Source organism: Trichechus manatus, unplaced genomic scaffold (assembly GCF_000243295.1).
Source record: "Trichechus manatus latirostris isolate Lorelei unplaced genomic scaffold, TriManLat1.0 scaffold00001, whole genome shotgun sequence".
In the NCBI taxonomy this organism is placed as follows: Eukaryota; Metazoa; Chordata; class Mammalia; order Sirenia; family Trichechidae; genus Trichechus; species Trichechus manatus.
The window spans coordinates 31,565,131-31,582,859 of NW_004443937.1; the positions used below are offsets into that span (position 1 = coordinate 31,565,131).

At 38.1% G+C, this 17,729-nt stretch overlaps 1 protein-coding gene across 1 annotated transcript in view; it reads right to left on the bottom strand.

Annotated features, from left to right (window-relative positions):
- SFMBT1 (Scm like with four mbt domains 1) overlaps positions 1 to 11,576 on the bottom strand; it is a 74,902-nt gene extending 63,326 nt beyond the window's left edge. The window contains exons 1-2 of the mRNA XM_004368612.2: positions 11,013 to 11,576; positions 5,373 to 5,527 (exon numbers count right to left, since the gene is read on the bottom strand). Of these exons, the coding sequence (XP_004368669.1) occupies positions 5,373 to 5,400 (28 nt within the window). The 5' untranslated portion in view covers positions 5,401 to 5,527; positions 11,013 to 11,576. The remainder of the gene's footprint in view (positions 1 to 5,372; positions 5,528 to 11,012) is intronic.
- Between the last annotated feature and the right edge of the window lie 6,153 nt (positions 11,577 to 17,729).

Consider the following 17,729-nt stretch of genomic DNA (forward strand, 5'->3'; position numbering starts at 1 on the left):
AAAAAAAAAAAAAAAAAGAAAGAAAGAAAAAAAATAAAATAAAAATTCAGTTGTTTTCTTAGTAGTTGCTCTGGGAATTACCCAGATACCAAAACCAGACAAAGATATCACAAGAAAAGAATACTACAAACTAATATCTACTACGGAGCCTTGGTGGCATAGTGGTTAAGAGCTCGGCTGCTAATCGAAATGTCAGCAGTTCGAATCCACCAGTCACTCCCTGGAAACTCTATGGGGCAGTTCTACCCTGTCCAATAGAGTTGCTCAACAAAACACTAACAAACCAAATCCACCAACAAATAAAAAGGATTATACTGAGTGGTGAAGTGGGATTTACACCAGGAATGCAAGTGTCTTAGTCATCTAGTGCTGCTCTAACAGAAGTACCACAAGTGGATGGCTTCAACAAAGAGAAATTTATTCTCTCACAGTCTAGTAAGCTGCAAGTCCAAATTCAGGGCAACAGCTCCAGGAGAAGGCTTTCTCTCTGTGTCGGCTCTGGAGGAAGGTCCTTGAGATGCATCAGTCTTCCTTTGGTCTGGGAGCATCTTAGCACAGGAACCCCAGGTCCAAAGGATGCGCCCTGCTCCTGCCACTGCCTTCTTGGTGGTATGAGGTTCCCTTGTCTCTCTGCTTGCTTCGCTCCTTTATATCTCAGAAGAGATTGGATTAAGACACTACCTAATCTTGTAAACCTCATCAGTATAACCTCATCACAGTGATAGAATTTACAACACATAAGGAGATCACATATAACCTCAACATAGTGATAGGGTTTACCACACATAAGGAAATCACATTGGATTACACAAGCATACAATACTGGGAATCATGACCCAGCCAAGCTGCTACACACATTTTTGGGGGGACACAATTTAACCCATGACAGCAAGGTTGGTTCAACACATGAAAATCAGTCAATGTAAAATACCATATTAATAGAACAAGGGTCAAAAACCACATGGTCACCTCAATAGACACAGAAAAAGCATTTGACAAAATCTTTCATGATAAAAACACATAACAAACTGGGAACAGAAGATGCAGTAGGCTGAATAATGGTTCCTGAAGACATCTATGTCCGAATCCCCCCAAAACCTGTGGAAATGTCACCTTACGTGGCAAAAAGGACTTTGCAAAAGGGATTAAGTCAAGGATCCTGAGATAGAGATATCATTCTGCATTATCCCAGTGAGCCTAACATAATCACAAGTGTTCTCATAAGAGGGAGGCAGGAGGGTCAGAGTCAGAGAAGGCAATGTGACAACAGAAGCAGAGGGAAAGAAAACTAAGTGATGATGGAAGCAGAGTGAGAGAAAATATGAGGATGGAAGCGTAGGTCGAAGTGACACAGGACCACAAGCCATGAAATGTGGCATCCTTTAGAAAGGAAAAGGCAATGAAATGGATTCTTCCCTAGAGCCTCTAAAAGGAATGCGATCTTGCCAACTCATTTTGGACTTCTGACCTCCAGAACTATAATAAATCTGCATTGTTTTAAGCCATTAAGTGTGTGGAAATTTGTTAAAACAGCAACAGGAAACTAATGCAGTAGTGTCCTGCCTCAGCCTCATTAAGAGCATCTACAAAAAGGTTACAGCTAACATCATTCTTCATGGTAAACAACCGAAAGCTTTCCCCCTAAGATCAGGGACAAGATCAGGATGTCCGTTCTTGCCACTTCTATTCAACATTGTACTGGAGGTTCTCTCCACGGCAACTAACATCCACAGTGGAAAGAAAGAAGTAAAACTACCTCTTCTTGTAGAGGGCATGATCTTGTATACAGAAAAATCTAAGAAATTCATACACACGTGCACATACACACACACACACACATAAAACTATTAGAGCTAATAAATGAATTCAGCAAGGTTGCAAGATACAAGATCAACATGAAAATCAACTGTAATACTAGCAATGAATAATCTGAAAATGAAATTAAGAAAATAGTTACATTTACAATAGCATCAAAAAGAACAAAATACTTAGGAATAAAGTTAACAAAAGAAGTGCAAGGCTAGTATACCAAAAACCACAAAACATTGTTGAAAGACATTAAAGACAACCTAAATAAGTGGAAAAAACATTCCATGGTAATGGACTGGAAGACTTAATATTGTTAAGATGGCAATACTCCCTGTATTAGCTTCCTAGTGCTGCCGAAACAAAACAGCACAAACTGTGTGGCTTGTAAGAACAGAAATGTATTACCTCTCAGCTCTGGAGTCTAGCAGTCCGAATTCAGGGTGTTGGCAGGGCTGTGTACTCTCCGAAAGCATTTGGGGAAACTCCTTTTTTGTCTCTCCTAGCTTCTGGTAAGTCTAGGTATTCCTTGGCTTGCAGCTGCAGCGTAACTCTGTGGTCACATGGCCAATATCCCTCTGTCTCTGTATCTTTTCGTATTTTGTAAGGACACCACTGAGAGTAGATTTAAGGAGCCCGGGTAGCTCAATGGTTAAGTGCTCAGCTGCTAATTGAAAGGCTGGCAGTTCAAATCCACCCAGCAGCTCCATAGGAGAAAGACCTGGAGATCTGCTCCCATAAAGATCACAGCCTAGAAAACCCTATGGGGCAGTGCTACTCTGTCGCATGGGGTTGCTATGAGTCTAAATTGACTCAAAGGCACCTAACAACAAGCGTAGATTAGGACCCACCGTACTCTAGTATGACATGTTAACTAGTAACATCTGCAAACCCCTATTTACAAACAAGGTCATGTTCACAGGAACCAGAGGTTAGGACTTCAATGTATCTTTTTAAGGGGTCACAATTCAATCCACAACACTCTAAAATGTATCTACAGACTTAACACAATCCCTATCAAAATCCCAGCTGCCTTCTTTGGAGAAATTAACAAGCTGATTCTAAAATTCATGTGGAAATACAAGAGACCCAGAATAGCTAAAATAATCGTGAAAAACAAGAATAAAGTTAAAAGACTCACACTTTCCAATTTAAAAATCCACTACAAAGCTTTTGTAATCAAAATAGTGTGGAACTGGCATAAGGATAGGCCTGTAGATGAATGGAATAGAACTGACAGCCCAGAAATAAACCCTAATGTTTCTGAGTCATTGATTTTGACAAGGGTTCCATGACAATTCAGTGGGGAAAGAACAGTCTTTTCAACAAATGGTGGTGGTACTGCTAGATATCCACATGAAAAAGAATGAATTTGGACTGTTACTTTATACTATATACAAAAAGTAACTTAAAATGGACCAGAGACCTAAATTGTAAGAACTAAAACCATAAAATTCTTAGAAGAAAACACGGGGGTAAATCTTCATGACCCTGAATCAGGCAATAGTTTCTTAGATGTGCCACCAAAAGCACAGCAACAACAGAAAAAAAGGTAGATAAGTTAGAAAAAATTAACATTTGTGCTTCAAAGGGCATCATCAAAAAGTGGAAAGATAATCCACAGAATGAGAGAAAATGTCTACAAACCATATATCTGATAGGAAACTTAAATGCAGAATATACAAAGAACTCTTAGAACTCAACAATAAAAAGACGAATAACCCAATCAAAAAATGGGCAGAAGATCTGAATAGACTTTTCTTTAAAGAAGGTATACAAATGGCCAAAAGCACATAAAAAGATGCTCAACATCATTAGTCATTAGGTAAATGCATATGAAAACTACAGTAAGACACAACTTCACAACTACTAGGATGGCTATAATCAAAAAGACAGACAACAGCACGTGTTGGCAAGGATATGGAGAAACTGGGACATTCATAAATTGTTAATGGAATGTAAAATGATGCAGCTGCTTTGGAAGTGTCTGGCAGTTCCTCAAAAAGTTAAACAGAGTCATCATATGACCAAGCAATTCCACTCTTATGTATATACCAAAGAGAACCGAAAACAGGTTTTCAAACAAAAACTTGTACCTCAAAGTTCATAGCAGCTCTATTGACAATAGCCAAAAGGTAGAAACAATGCAAATGTTCATCAACTGATGAACAAATAAACAAAACGTGGTATATCTATATAATGGAATGTTACTCTGCCATAAAAAGGAGTGAAGTATGGCATGGATGAACTACCACAGGAATGAACCTCAAAAAATTTATGCTAAGTGGAAAAAGCTAGACACAAAAGGTCACAAATTATATGACTCCATTTATATATATCCAGAAAAGGTAAATCCAATGAGACAGAAAGTAGATTAATGGTTGCCAGGAGCTGGACAGAGCAGGAAATGGGGAATGACTGCTAATGATTTCTATTTGGGGTCATGAAAATGTTCTGGAATTAGTGTTGGTGGCCGTACAACTTGTGAATTTAGAATACATCCACTCTAAAAGGGCAATGAGCTCACTACACATTTATCAGAATGGCTAATGACAATACCAATAACGGCAAGGTTGCGAAGAAACTGCATCTATCATACATTGCTGGTCAGCATGTAAAACAGAACAGCCACTCTGAAAAACATTTTGGCAGTTTCTTTACTAAACATATGTTTACCATATGACTTAGCAATCACACTCCTAGGAATTCATGCTAGAAAAATGAAATCTTATGTACACAATAGTTCACAGCAGTCTGATTAGCAGTAGCCAAGAAGTGGAAACAACCAAATGTACCACAATAGAGGAATGGCTAAACTAACTGTGGTACATCCATGGAATGCTTCTCAGCTGCACAAAGGAACGAACCATTGATATGTGCAAGAACTTAAATGGATCTGAAAGGCATTATTTTGAGTGAAAAAAGCCAATCTGAAAAGGTCACATACTGTACGATTCTATTTATGTAACATTCTCGAAATGACAAAATTACAGAGATGGGGAACAGATTAATGGTTGCCTGGGTTCAAGGATGATGATGAGGAGCAGGACAGGTGTGATTATTAAATGGACAGTACACGGGAGTTTTCTGTGGTGATGGAATACTTCTGCATCTTGATTGAGGGTGGTTATAGGAATCTACACCTGTGGTTAAATGACACAGAACTACACATACTTTATACCAAAGTCAATTTCCTGGTCTTGATATTGTACGATAGTCATAACTAATGGGAGAAACCGAGTGAAGGGTACATGAGAACTGTCAGTACCGTATCTTTGCAACTTCCTGGGCATCTATAATTACTTTTAAATAATTAGAAAATAACTGTCAAAATTAAAATGTTATTTTAAAAAGAGAAGCCTGTTCATAAAAGCTATTTATTTACTCATTGTAACACTGTAAGCACCCCCTAGGACCAGGTTCTTTACCAGGTGCAGAGATGGCGATAACTCGTGCCTTCAAAGAACTTACAGTTCAGTGTTAGAAAGACAAGTCAGACAATATAATGTGGGTAAATACGTAATTCTGCACCCCAAGGAATGAATTCTTCTCAGCAAAACCAATACCTGCATCAAGCTGCTGCTCCCCGTTCATTTCCACAGCATACGGGCTATCTCCTCCCCAAACAAAGGAAAGGCCTTATGGTTCTGCTAGGATCTGATGATTACTTGCAGGTCTCAAGCGTCTGTTCAACGGTCATTCAAGGGTCCAAATGAAAGTGCTGAAAAATCAAAAAGAACACGTAAACAGCCTGAAGCCCAAGCATTCATTCAGAAGACATGGTACTCAACTTGGCTGAGAAGGTAGATTAACATGACTGCTTTTCTTCACTCCTCACTAGTCTAAATTCCCCTTTCCTTACCACCTGTAGCAAATCCAAAGGTGACAGCTGAGTCTTACTTATAAACAGATAAAAGTAACAACACACTGGCAGAATAAATAGGATTAGAGAAAAAAACTGACATTTTTTTCTAATTTTGAAGATTATACATTGTATAGCTATCAAAATTAACATTTTTCTAAATTGAAGGTTATATATTGTATAGCTATCAAAATCTTGATATTTAAAAATCAGCAAATTAAGATATATAAGAATCTTTACCCTTTAAACTTAGATTACAATACTTAGCATCGTAATTTCTATCCACAATAACCAATTCCTAATGACTTCCTGGGGGGAAAAAGTTAGCTTTCAATGTTGTGTCTTACCAAATGAATTAGATTCAGGATATAGTATTACTTTAACTGATTTTCCATTTCACTTATCTAGATTATCATGCAGAATCAAAACGTAGCAACTATATTAGCGTCTACAACTACACTTATAAAGAGAACCCCTCCAAAATGAGCTCTAACTCATTTATTCTTTTTTATACAGCTGTATTAAGACATAATTCACATACCATAAAATTTCCCATTTTACGTATAAAATTCAATCAGTTTTAGTAAACTTGCAGAGTTGTGTAACCATCACCAAAATCCAATTTTAGAACATTTCCATCGACCCAAAAAGAAACCTCTTGTTCATTTGCAATCCTTCCCCATTTCCACCCCTTGCCTCAGGCAACCACTTATCTACCTTCTGTTTGTAGAACCAAGAACCAGAACCAGTTGGCATGGAGTTGACACCAACTCATGGTGATCCCATGGGCCTCAGAGCAGAACTGTGCTCCATGAGTTTTCGGAGGTAGATCACCAAGCCTTTCTTCTGAGGTGCCAGTGGGTGGACTCGAACATCTGACCTTTTGGTTAGCTGCCAAGCACATTAACCTTTACTGTTTGCACCATCCAAGGGGACTCCTCTGTTGGTAGAGATTTTGCCCGTCCTGGACATTTCACATAAATGGTACCATACAATATGTGGGCTTTTGTGTCTGGCTGCTTTCACTTAGCATAATGCTTTTGAGGTTCAACCAGGTTGCAGTATGTATGAGCCTATTTCTTCTTGCTTTACATATTTTAAAACAATCTAAGATATTGCCTTTGTATGTGCCTAATACAGTATTAGAAAGAGTACATCAAAGGGGGAAAAGGAGCTGCTACAGGAAGGCACGACGTGAACTAACTACAAAGGCAACAAGACTGAAAAGTATAAAAGTAGATCAGGTACTTAGCAGCCACAGCCGTAAGAGGTGACGTTCTGGAGGATCAAGTGACTCCACACCTGTCAGGGTTTGAATGGGTATTAGAGCTCCCGGTAACCAATTCTCATTAAAAAAAAAACAAACTTTAATCACTACAAAAAGTTAGTTTAAACTAATATACCCATTGAAAACGTACACACTACCTAAAGTGCAAGAGCTTCAAACAGGTAATAGGAACACCTAGGTTCTTGTTCCAGCTCTACTGATAACTAGCTATGCAATCTTATACAGACCATGTCATGTCAATTGCTTTATCTTAAAATGAGTAGGTAGGACTACCTAGTCTGTAAGGTCTTTTTCAGATTTTAAAATTTCATAATGAGCACAAATTTTTAATAACTTAAAATTATGGGTATCCCATTTGAGATAACTTCAATTATCCCAAATCATATTATACAGCACAAGCATTGAAGCCCACACTTTCACAGACAGAAACAATCGAATAGAAACTTGGCAGTGACACTTGAAGCCTCTAAATATGCTCCCTTCTCAGGAGCCCTTGTGGCACAATAGTTAAGCACTCTGCTGCTAACCTAAAGGTTGGTGGTTTGAAACCACCCAGCAGCTCCCCAGGAGAAAGATCTGGCTATCTGCTTCCATAAAGATTTAAACCAAAAAACCAAACCGATTGCCATCGAGTCGATTCTGGCTCATAGCAACCTCACAGGGTTTCCAAGGCTGTAAATCTTTACAGAAGCAGACATCTTTCTCCCGCAGAGCAGCTGGTGGTTTTGAATCACCGACCTTCTGGTTAGCAGTCAAGTCACTTTGACCACTGCGCCACCAGGGCTCCTGTCAAGATGACAGCCTAGAAAACCCTGTGGGGCAGTTCTGCTCTGTCACAGGGGTCACCGCTAAGTCAAAAATCAACTCAACAGCCCTAACAATAACACAACATAATACCATGAGCTAGTAAATATGCTCCCTTCTCTCCATTTACTTTTCTACCCCAAGTCTAAAATGTGCCACTCCACCTACAATTCAAATGCCAGCTCACTGCCATCTATTCTAGAGGCTGGGGGTAAAGAATTCAAGAGAGACGTGGTTCCTTTTTCCATGAAGCTTATTTTCTATTAGGAGGGTGACAGACAGAAACTAAGCCAAGAATTAAAAATAATTAAAGTGCTTTTAAGGAAAAGTCCTGAGTGCTAAGACAGAATATAATGGCAGGCCTAACCTAAACTGGAGCTCTAGTGGCACAGTGGTTAAGAGCTCAGCTGTTAACCAAAGGGTCGGCAGTTCAAATCCACCAGCCGCTCCTTGGAAATCCTATGAGACAGTTCTACTCTGTCCTATAGATAGGGTCACTATGAGTCAGAATTGACTCGATGACAAAAGGTTTTTTGGTTTTTTAACTTAAACTGGGGCCGCGTGGGTGGCGCAAACAGTTAAGCACTCAACTATTAGCTGAAAGGTTGATAGTTCAAACCCAACCAGAAGCACCTCAGAAGACAGCCCTGGAAATCAACTTCCAAAAGGTCACAGCCTTGAAAACCCTATGGAGCGCTGTTCTACTCCACACACATGGGGTCGCCATGAGACAGGATCGACTCAACAGCAAATGGTTGGTTACTGGTATACTAGGAAATACGAGTCCCTAGGTGGCGCAAACAGTTAACATGCATGCTGCTAATCAAAGGTTGTGGTTCAAGTCCACACAGAGGCACAGCAGAGGAAAAGCCTAGCGATCTACTTCTGAAAAATCAGCTACTGAAAACCCTATGGAGCAGTTTCACTCTGAATGGATTCAAGGGCAATGGGTTTGGTTTTCATTTTTTTTTAATTAGGAAATACCCCATAACCATTGAAAGATGTAAGCAGATCCATAAAAGTATACAGAAACATTATCTATGTTGCTGAGTGTAAAAAGCAAGTGAAGAACAATATTATTTATATTAACTTTTTAAACACCCAAGTCCATTGCTTACTTGGCTATGTGATGTTGAACAAATGACTGGGCCTATTTGTGCCAGTTGCCTCATTTGTAAAAGGGAGATAACAGTACTGTCCCTATTTTAAAGGACTGCTGTAAGGATTGAGATAATTCACAAAAAGCACATAGCACAGAGCTACCTACGCTGTAAATGCTGCGTTAATGTTAACTATTATGCAATGTCAACAGGCTCAAGTGCCTACGGCACTAATTTAGTGAATCATCTCTACACAGAAAGTCTTGACATTTCAACACGGGATTAATGGAACGACGCTAGTGCTAAATAAATATCTATTGGTTCACTAGGCTTTGAAGACATCACTCACTGTTTACGTACATAAACTCTCGGAGTGTGCTAGAATATTTTGTGCAAAGAAGCCACAAAGTGTAAAAAAAAATAATAACAATGAAGATGATAAATAAACACAGGTTCAATGCAAAAGATGTGAGGTAGAGAGAATGCAAGTGTTATGTAGCTGAAAGCTGAAGCTGTGACGTGTTTTCAGTCTTACAACATCCCTTAGATTTTAGCCGATGAGCAATCAGTTCATCATCTTAATAGGATCATGAGAAATAAACTGATGAAGGCTTTTGCTGTGGAACATCTGTTAGATCTCTCTCTTTATTGCTAGCTTGCTGTCTTTTCATGCAGTGAGAAAAAAAAACAAGCAAAATATCCAGGGGCCTAGTATATGGAAATTTAATTCACTTTTCATTTATTTCCCGTTCATGTTAAACAGTTTTACTGTCTTTGTTTATTTTGCAGTTGGTTTTTATACTATAATTTCCCTTGTGGTGGCCAGAACACATCAAGAGTTATTTATTTTTAGATAAAGTTCACATGAACTGATTTGGACCTTGCTCATCTTATTTACAATGTATTAGTGAACTAAACAGGTGCCCAGTTATTTGCAGGGAGTTCTAGTAAGACATACTGAAGCCAGGAGAGATTTTAAACACTTATAAGAAGTAAATAAAAAATTAAAAAGCAAAGCTAATTGGACATAACAAGCTTTGATGTTAAACATAAAAAAAATTGAACTAAAATGAAAGCTGTCATGGACTGAACTGTGTCCCCCAAAAATATCTGTATCATTTTGGCTAGGCCATGATTCCCAGTATTGTGTGGTTGTCCACCATTTTGTGATTTGATGTAATTTTCCTATGTGTTGTAAATCTTAATCTCCGCCTGTGGTTAATGAGGCAAGATTAAATTATGTTAAAGAGCATTAGGTCAGGATACAACACCCTTACTCAGGTCACAGCCCTGATCCAATGTAAGGGGAGCTACCCTGGGGTGTGGCCTGTATCACCCTTTACCTTACAAGAGATAAAAGGAGAGAGAAGTGAGTAGAGAGATGGGGACCCTTCCTACTACCAATAAGAAAAGCTGGGAGCAGAGCATATCCTTCGGACCTAGGGTCCCTGTGCTGAGAAACTCCTAGACCAGGGGAAGACTGATGACAAGGACCTTCCCCCAGAGCTGACAGAGAGAGAGCCTTCCCCTGGAGCTGGCACCCGGAATTCAGACGTCCAGCCTCCTAGACTGAGAGAGAATAAATTCCTGTTTGTTAAAGCCATCCGCTTGTGGTATTTCTGTTATAGCAACACTATATGACTAAGACAAAACCCAACAGATGTTTACTTCTCATTCAGAAAAGTCCAGACAGGTGATTCTGATCAGCAGGCAACTCTCTTCCAAAGAAAATCAAATTGAATTAACTATTTCATTTTTAGTGATCCATCAATATAAAATAAAACCACCATGGAATAATTACCTTTTAAATGGATCTTTTAAAAGATCTGAAAATCATCTTAACAATAGTCATACCATGCTTTCCCCTTCCATCTTTTTTTTAGTGTACACACACTGTCCGTACTCTAAGCCTTTACTACCTGGCTTCATGTTAGTGCACTTTATTTTCAAGGCTAAGATAAAATATCAAGTAAGAGTCTTACATGGGAAAGTAATAATAACACAAGAGAGATTTCTGTAGGAGGGATTCTCAGACAAATGATTTAACATGTCTGACATAAATAACTTAAGAAGAATGATGGCAACTCAGCTCTAAAGACAGACAATATCAATGGTGGTTGTAAGAAAATACTTTAATTTAATAAATATTTACCAGGCAGGTAACAGGAAAATTCCCATGGAATATTTGACTTTGCATTCCTATTCCTCAACTCGATAGCAATCCAACAAATGCCAAGTTCAGCAATAACGTCAGGTACGCTGTTAAATATGGTAAATGCAAAGAATTCAGTAAATCAGATGCTCTGTGTTCAGCCAATCTGCAAAGTTAACTCTGTTCTTGACAGTAAAGATCAGTGGCAGAGTCACTCTATTTTCTGTTCCCCAACAAGTGCAGATTTCTGTTGGCCTTTCACTCTCCACAATGAAGCGGTCAGTCATCACTCCCTGACTTTGTACACTTCCTAACTGGCAGACTACCTAAACTAAATGCTGTGCTTCCATCTGTCAGATGTCAATATAACTTGATTATTAGGAGTAAATCTTCAATTGTTTCATTGAATTTTTTGTTGGAGTTGTTTTTATGGTTTTTAACCCCCTGCTACATGTCTGACTAGGGAGCTAAAAAGTAATAAATTAAATCTGATAAAGTCAAAGTTTTCGAGTATTGTAACAGACAAATCTTAGCCACTCACACCATCTAAATTAGATCCGACCCTAGCTTAACATTTTCATGATTATGTAAACCCAACATAGGGTATATTTGTCTCAGATGAACAAACTGGCACTTATGAATTTATAAAACCACTACAAGTTTTCAAAAAAACCTAGAACTCAAGAATACCTGGAGTTAAAAAAAAAAAAAGGTCAAATTATAGGGCCAATATTTTTAAAGGATTATTTTGAACCAAAAATTGTTAAATAAAAGATGGCACAAACATACAATGTAAATACTACATGGCCATTACAAATTGTCCTAGAGAAATGTTTTTTCTTTCCAATCTAAATCTCAACATGATGAGCTAATTTTAAAATTCATCTGAAAGAGAAAACGTACTATCCAGTTGAGACACTTTTGTACAAGATGATATATGATAAGGCAAGTTCCTTCTAACAAAACATTAAAATAGTACAGTACTAGCATAAGAAAACAAATACAGCAATAAAGTAGAATGAGGTTGAGAAACAGACCCATTTATACGAGAGTGCAGTACGTGATAAAGATGGCATTCTATTTTTATCACAAAGGATGAACAAATAAATAGTGTTAAAGACCTGGCTATCCATTTTGGGGGGAAAAGTTAGATCCTTACTTCATGCTGTCATATAAATAAGCTCGAGGTGAATTAAAAGAAAACATGAAAAACAAGATCCCAGACAAACTAAAAGAGAATATGGTTATAATTTTGAGACAGTGTAGACTTCCTTAATCAAGGAAGACAAAAATATATATATATATATATATATATATATACACACACACACACATATATACATTTGACAACACAAACATGTAAAATTTGTGATTGGCAAAAGGACATCATAAACGACTTTAAACAGACCAGAAGAAAATATTTCCAGCAGATATAACAAAGAATTAATAGCCATAATAACAGAAAGTGCCTATAAATCAATAAAGAAAAAAAAACAAAACCTAATAAGAAAAAAAAAGTCAGATATGAATAGGAATTTTACTGAAATACAAACCAAAAATCATATAAAAATATGCTCAACCTCAACAACTAAAATGAGATTTTATCCAGACTGGCAAAGATGAAAGGTTAATAACATCCAGTGTGAGTCAAGATACAGAGAAACGGGCACTGTCGTTACCAGGTAAAGAGTAAATGGATACAGCCCTTTCAGAGAGAAATTCTACTCTATCAAAAATTTTAACATGCATTCTCTACACCCCAACAATTCTACTTCTAGTATTTATTCAAGAAAAATGCCCAGAGAAAAAAAAGAAATAAGCATCGTAACAATTCAAAGAAAGAGATTAAATTGTCCCCATGTCCTCCCTAGCAGTTACCGTTGGGGAGAGTGAGACGTGAGGACAGAAATGAGTAAAAGAGAATTTTTGCTTTATCTGCATTTGTTGAAATTTTTTTAATGATGAAAACGTACTCATATGCTTACTTACAAGGTTTAAAATTTTTAAGAAAAACAAAATACTTTATTGATGTGAAAAGTTACTTATTCTATTGACAAATATTTACTGAACACCCACTATGTGCCAGGTCTAATCAAAATTCTAGGAATTTATCATTGAAGAAAACAGACCCAAATCTCTGCCCTCATGGAGCTTACATTTTAGTGGTAGGGAAAAGTATAGTATTTTTTCTAAATGTGGTAAGTGATAATGTCAGGTAGGGGTGATGGCATCCACTGAAAGTTAAATAGGCTTCACGGAGAAGATTTGAACTTTTGGACAAAAACTTGAAGGAGATGTCTGAGGTCAGAATATTCAGGCAGAGGAAAAAAACCAACACAAGAGCCCTAAAGTGAGAGCATATGAGCTGTGTTCAAGGAGGCCAGGGCAGCTGGGGCCACATAAACAAGAAAGAGTATAAAAGATGAAGCTAGAGAGATGTCAACCTCAGACAGTTTGTTATATCCCCAACCCCTTTTGTGGGTTTTCCCTACCTACAGACCTTAAGGGACCATAATATCTACCCACTCTATCCCACTCTTCTGGGGATATGATAAAACATAAAGGCAATGCTAGAGGGATTGATTGTAAAACAATGCAGCCACTTTGGGAAAATTTGGCCCTTCCTCATAACCATAGTCAACACATGACCCAGCAATCCCACTCCTAGGTATATTCCCAAAAGAAATGAAAATATATGTCCACACAAAAACTGTACAGAAATGTTACAGCAGCATTATTCATAATAGTCAATAAATGGGAACAACTCAAATACCCATCAACTGATGGATAAATAAAATGTGATATATCCATACAATAGAACATTACTCAGTCATGGAAAGTAATGAAATACTCATATGTGCATTATACGGATGAACCTTGAAAGCATTATCCTAAGTGAAAGAAGCCAGTCACAAAAAGCCACATATTGTATGATTCCATTTATATGAAATGTCCAGGACAGGCAAGTCTATAGAGACAGAAGGTACATTAGTGGTTATCAAGGGCTGGGGGGACAGGATAATAGGGGGATGACTGTAAATGTGCATAGGGTGTCGTGGCAGGGGGGGATACTGAAACATTCTAAAATCAAATTGTGACGACAGTTACATAACTTTGTGAATACTCTGAAAACCACTGATCTGGATACTTTAAATAGATTAATTTTATGGTATGTGAAATATATCTCAATAAACTTGTACAAATATACACGTATAGTCAAGGACACAGGTGTGCTTTTTAAAAATACCATCATCCCATTTTCAAATACAGAAACCTATGGTTTAAAAAAGACAAGAAATCTAGGTTTTCATTAGGATATGCAACAGAACTAGGAAGGAAATAATTTGGTTCTTATTAAATAATACTATTAGTTAAGGTAATGCTGTGCTTTAGCATACAAACCCTAAACTTCAGTTGCTTAACCCAATAGATGTTTATTTCTCATTCAGAAAAGTCCAGACAGGTGATTCTGATCAGTGGGCAACTCCCCTCCATGTGGTAACTCACGAAGCCAAGTTCCTTCCATCTCATAGCTCTGCCATCTTCAATACAGGCTTCCCAAATCACCAAGTATAGAGGGATCACTCGTGGGAGGTTCTCCTAGGTCAAGCCTAGAAGTGGCACATCCCTTCCACTCACATTCCACTGGCTAAAACTGAGTCACATGACCCCATCAAACCACAAGGGAGACCGGGAAACATAATGTGATACTATCCACCATTAGTAAGCAGAGTGTTTAGAATTAGTGTTACCATTTTCTAGAACTTACACTGAATATCAGTTATTTAAAGAAATATCTATGAATCAATAGCAGTGATTGTGTGAACTGCCATGGAATTGCTTTCTCAATTAGTCAATAATTATTTACTGAGCACATACTATCTGCCACACACCACTCTAGGTGAACACAACAGACGAGGGAAAAAAAAAAACAAAAACCTGCCCTCATGAAGCTCACAATCAGTGTGGCAGGACAAGCAATCAAAAAAATAAAATACATAGTATGTTGAATGAAAATAAACACTAGGGAAGACAAAACTGAGCAAGGAAGGAGGGCAGGGAGTACTACTTGGAATAGTGTGATCAAGATCTTAATGACGAGGTGATATGAACCAACACCTGAGGGAAGTGTGGAAGTGAACCATATGGGTATCCAGTGAACACTCCAGGCGAAGAACAGAAAGTACAAAGATCCTGAAGCGGGAGCTTGGGTGGCATGTTTGAGGCCACTGTGGCTGAGCAGAACAAGAGACAGAGGTGCTAGGAGATGAGCTCAGGGAGGCACCAGAGAGCCAGATTATAAACCAGGAGCAGGCTGCTGTCCTGTCACATTTTACCTTCACCAAGATTTTGGCTTTTGAGAAGCCACTGGAGGATTTTGAGTAGAGGAAGGACATAACTTGACCTATCTTTTCAAAGGATCGCTCTGCAGCTGTGTTAAAAATAGAGTGTAAGTGGGCAAGAACAGAAGCAGGAAAACCAACTGAAAAGCTCTTGGAACAACCCAGGTGAGAGGTGCTAGTGGCTAAGTCCAGGGCAAAGCAGTGAAAACGTGGAGAAGGGTAGAAGGTAGACTGGCTGTGGGATGTGAGAGGAAGAACTGTTGCTGGGCTGACTCTTTAAGTTTTTGGCCTAAGCAACTGGAAGGACGGAGATGCCACTTACTGAAAAGAGGAAGTCTGAAGGAGGAGTAGTTTAAAGAAGAAAAATCAAGAGTTCCAACGCAAGAAAAGACAATATGATTACCTCCTTTACTATTAAAGGTGGTTGCTCTTTGAGTTTTCAGGAACATTTTTTTCAATCAACAAAGGTATAGTTATCACATCCCTTATGTGTATAGTGTTACCAAATTAAAACTGTTTTTATATGCTGTCCTTCATCTGAAAATCGTTTTATCTTTAAGACGGCTAGAATGGGCTCAATTCCCATTTTATACCTTGGGAACCTTCTTGTCACCTTCAGTCCCACTCTCACATTTTACCTTTGCCAAGTTTACGAATCAGGCACGCAGCATTTCCCCACGCCAATTTAATAACTTACGTTGTTTTCTTATTTAAAACCCCAAGTTCAACACCTACAAACTGTTCATAAAATGCACTTTAATGTCAAATTTCCTAAGCCTTCTTTTAACACATAGCTTTCACAAATTTGAGGCATAAATAATAAAAAACTTATCCATACTATAACAAGGTTGGAAATCTTCCTGCCGACCAACTTACCAATCACTGGTCCACAGTTGCTAAGTATGGCCACTCCACAGCCCTGTTTCCCCAGCAATTACTAACTGCTGTTGCTGTTAGGTGATGTCGAGTCAGTTTCGACTCATAGCGACCCTACGTACAACAGAACGAAACACTGCCTGGTCCTGCACCATCCTCACAATCGTTGCTATGCTTGGGTCCATCATTGCAGCCACTGTGCCAATCCATCTCATTGAGGGTCTTCCTCTCTTTCACTGACCCTCTACTTTACCAAACATGATGTCCTTCTCCAGGAACTGGTCTCTCCTGATAACATGTCCAAAGTACATGAGACTAAGTCTTGCCATCCTTGCTTCTAAGAAGCATTCTGGCTGTACTTCTTCCAAAACAGACTTATTCTAATTAATTACTAATTAGTACCAGGATATTGATACCAAGATTACTAAATCATGGTTTTGAAATTATCTTTCACTGTACCAAAAATATGACAGAATCATTTAAAAATCATTTCTTTATCCTTACATTATCTTTTAATGTAAAGATATAACATTAAATATCCCTCCAGAGTTTAAATATGACCACATTTTTTGATTAATTAAAGACTTTATTTATGGGCGCCTGTAAAACAAACATATGTTGAAATGGTCAATATGTCTTTGTTCTGATTAAACAAGGAGGCATTTGATTAATCAACACAGACACCACCAAAATATACAATATAAATGGCACTGTAGAAGGATTACAGGAAGAAACTATGTTTGGCCATGAAAAAGCCTCAGAACTATTCTGTAATTTTATGGTTGCTGTTTCTATGCCTTTTTATATCAAGTCACAGATCAGAAACTTCATTCCAACTTGGCAAATGCTTGTTAATCATTTTTCAAGAAAAAAGTAAAGAAGTAATAGAGTACCTACTATGTATGCGCCTGTTCTTATACGTTAATTTGGTACACAGAACAGTGCCAAATACATGGTAAGCCTGGTATGTTTCACTAAATTTTATTTAATCCTAACCATTCTATTTAACTCGTACATGACAACCCCATTCTACAGATCAGACAACTGAGGTTCAGAGAGGTTAAATAATCTGTCAGTTCATACAGTCAGGAAGCAGCAGGGACAGTGTTTGAACCCTAGTCTGATTCTAGAGCCTGAATTCCTCTAATCTTCCAGACTGTGGAGTATCTCCTATACCATGAAGCAATGGCCCTAGATGATTTACACTCTTGTAATTTTATTCATTCATTTATTCAACTTCAAGGTTTTATATTGTCCTACTAGAATGGTGAGTAACTAGGAATCTGGATAGCACCTAGAATAGGTGTTGCCATCTATAAACTTCTTCTAAAATGTAATTCTAGTAGGTTCTTCTTCTTCTTGTTGTTAGAGGCCGTCAAGTTGGTTCCAGCTCATAGCAACCCTACAGGATAGAGTAGAACTGCCCCATAGGGTTTCCAAGGAGCGACTGGTGGATTCAAACTGCCGACCTTTTTGGTTAGCAGCTGTAGCTCACCAT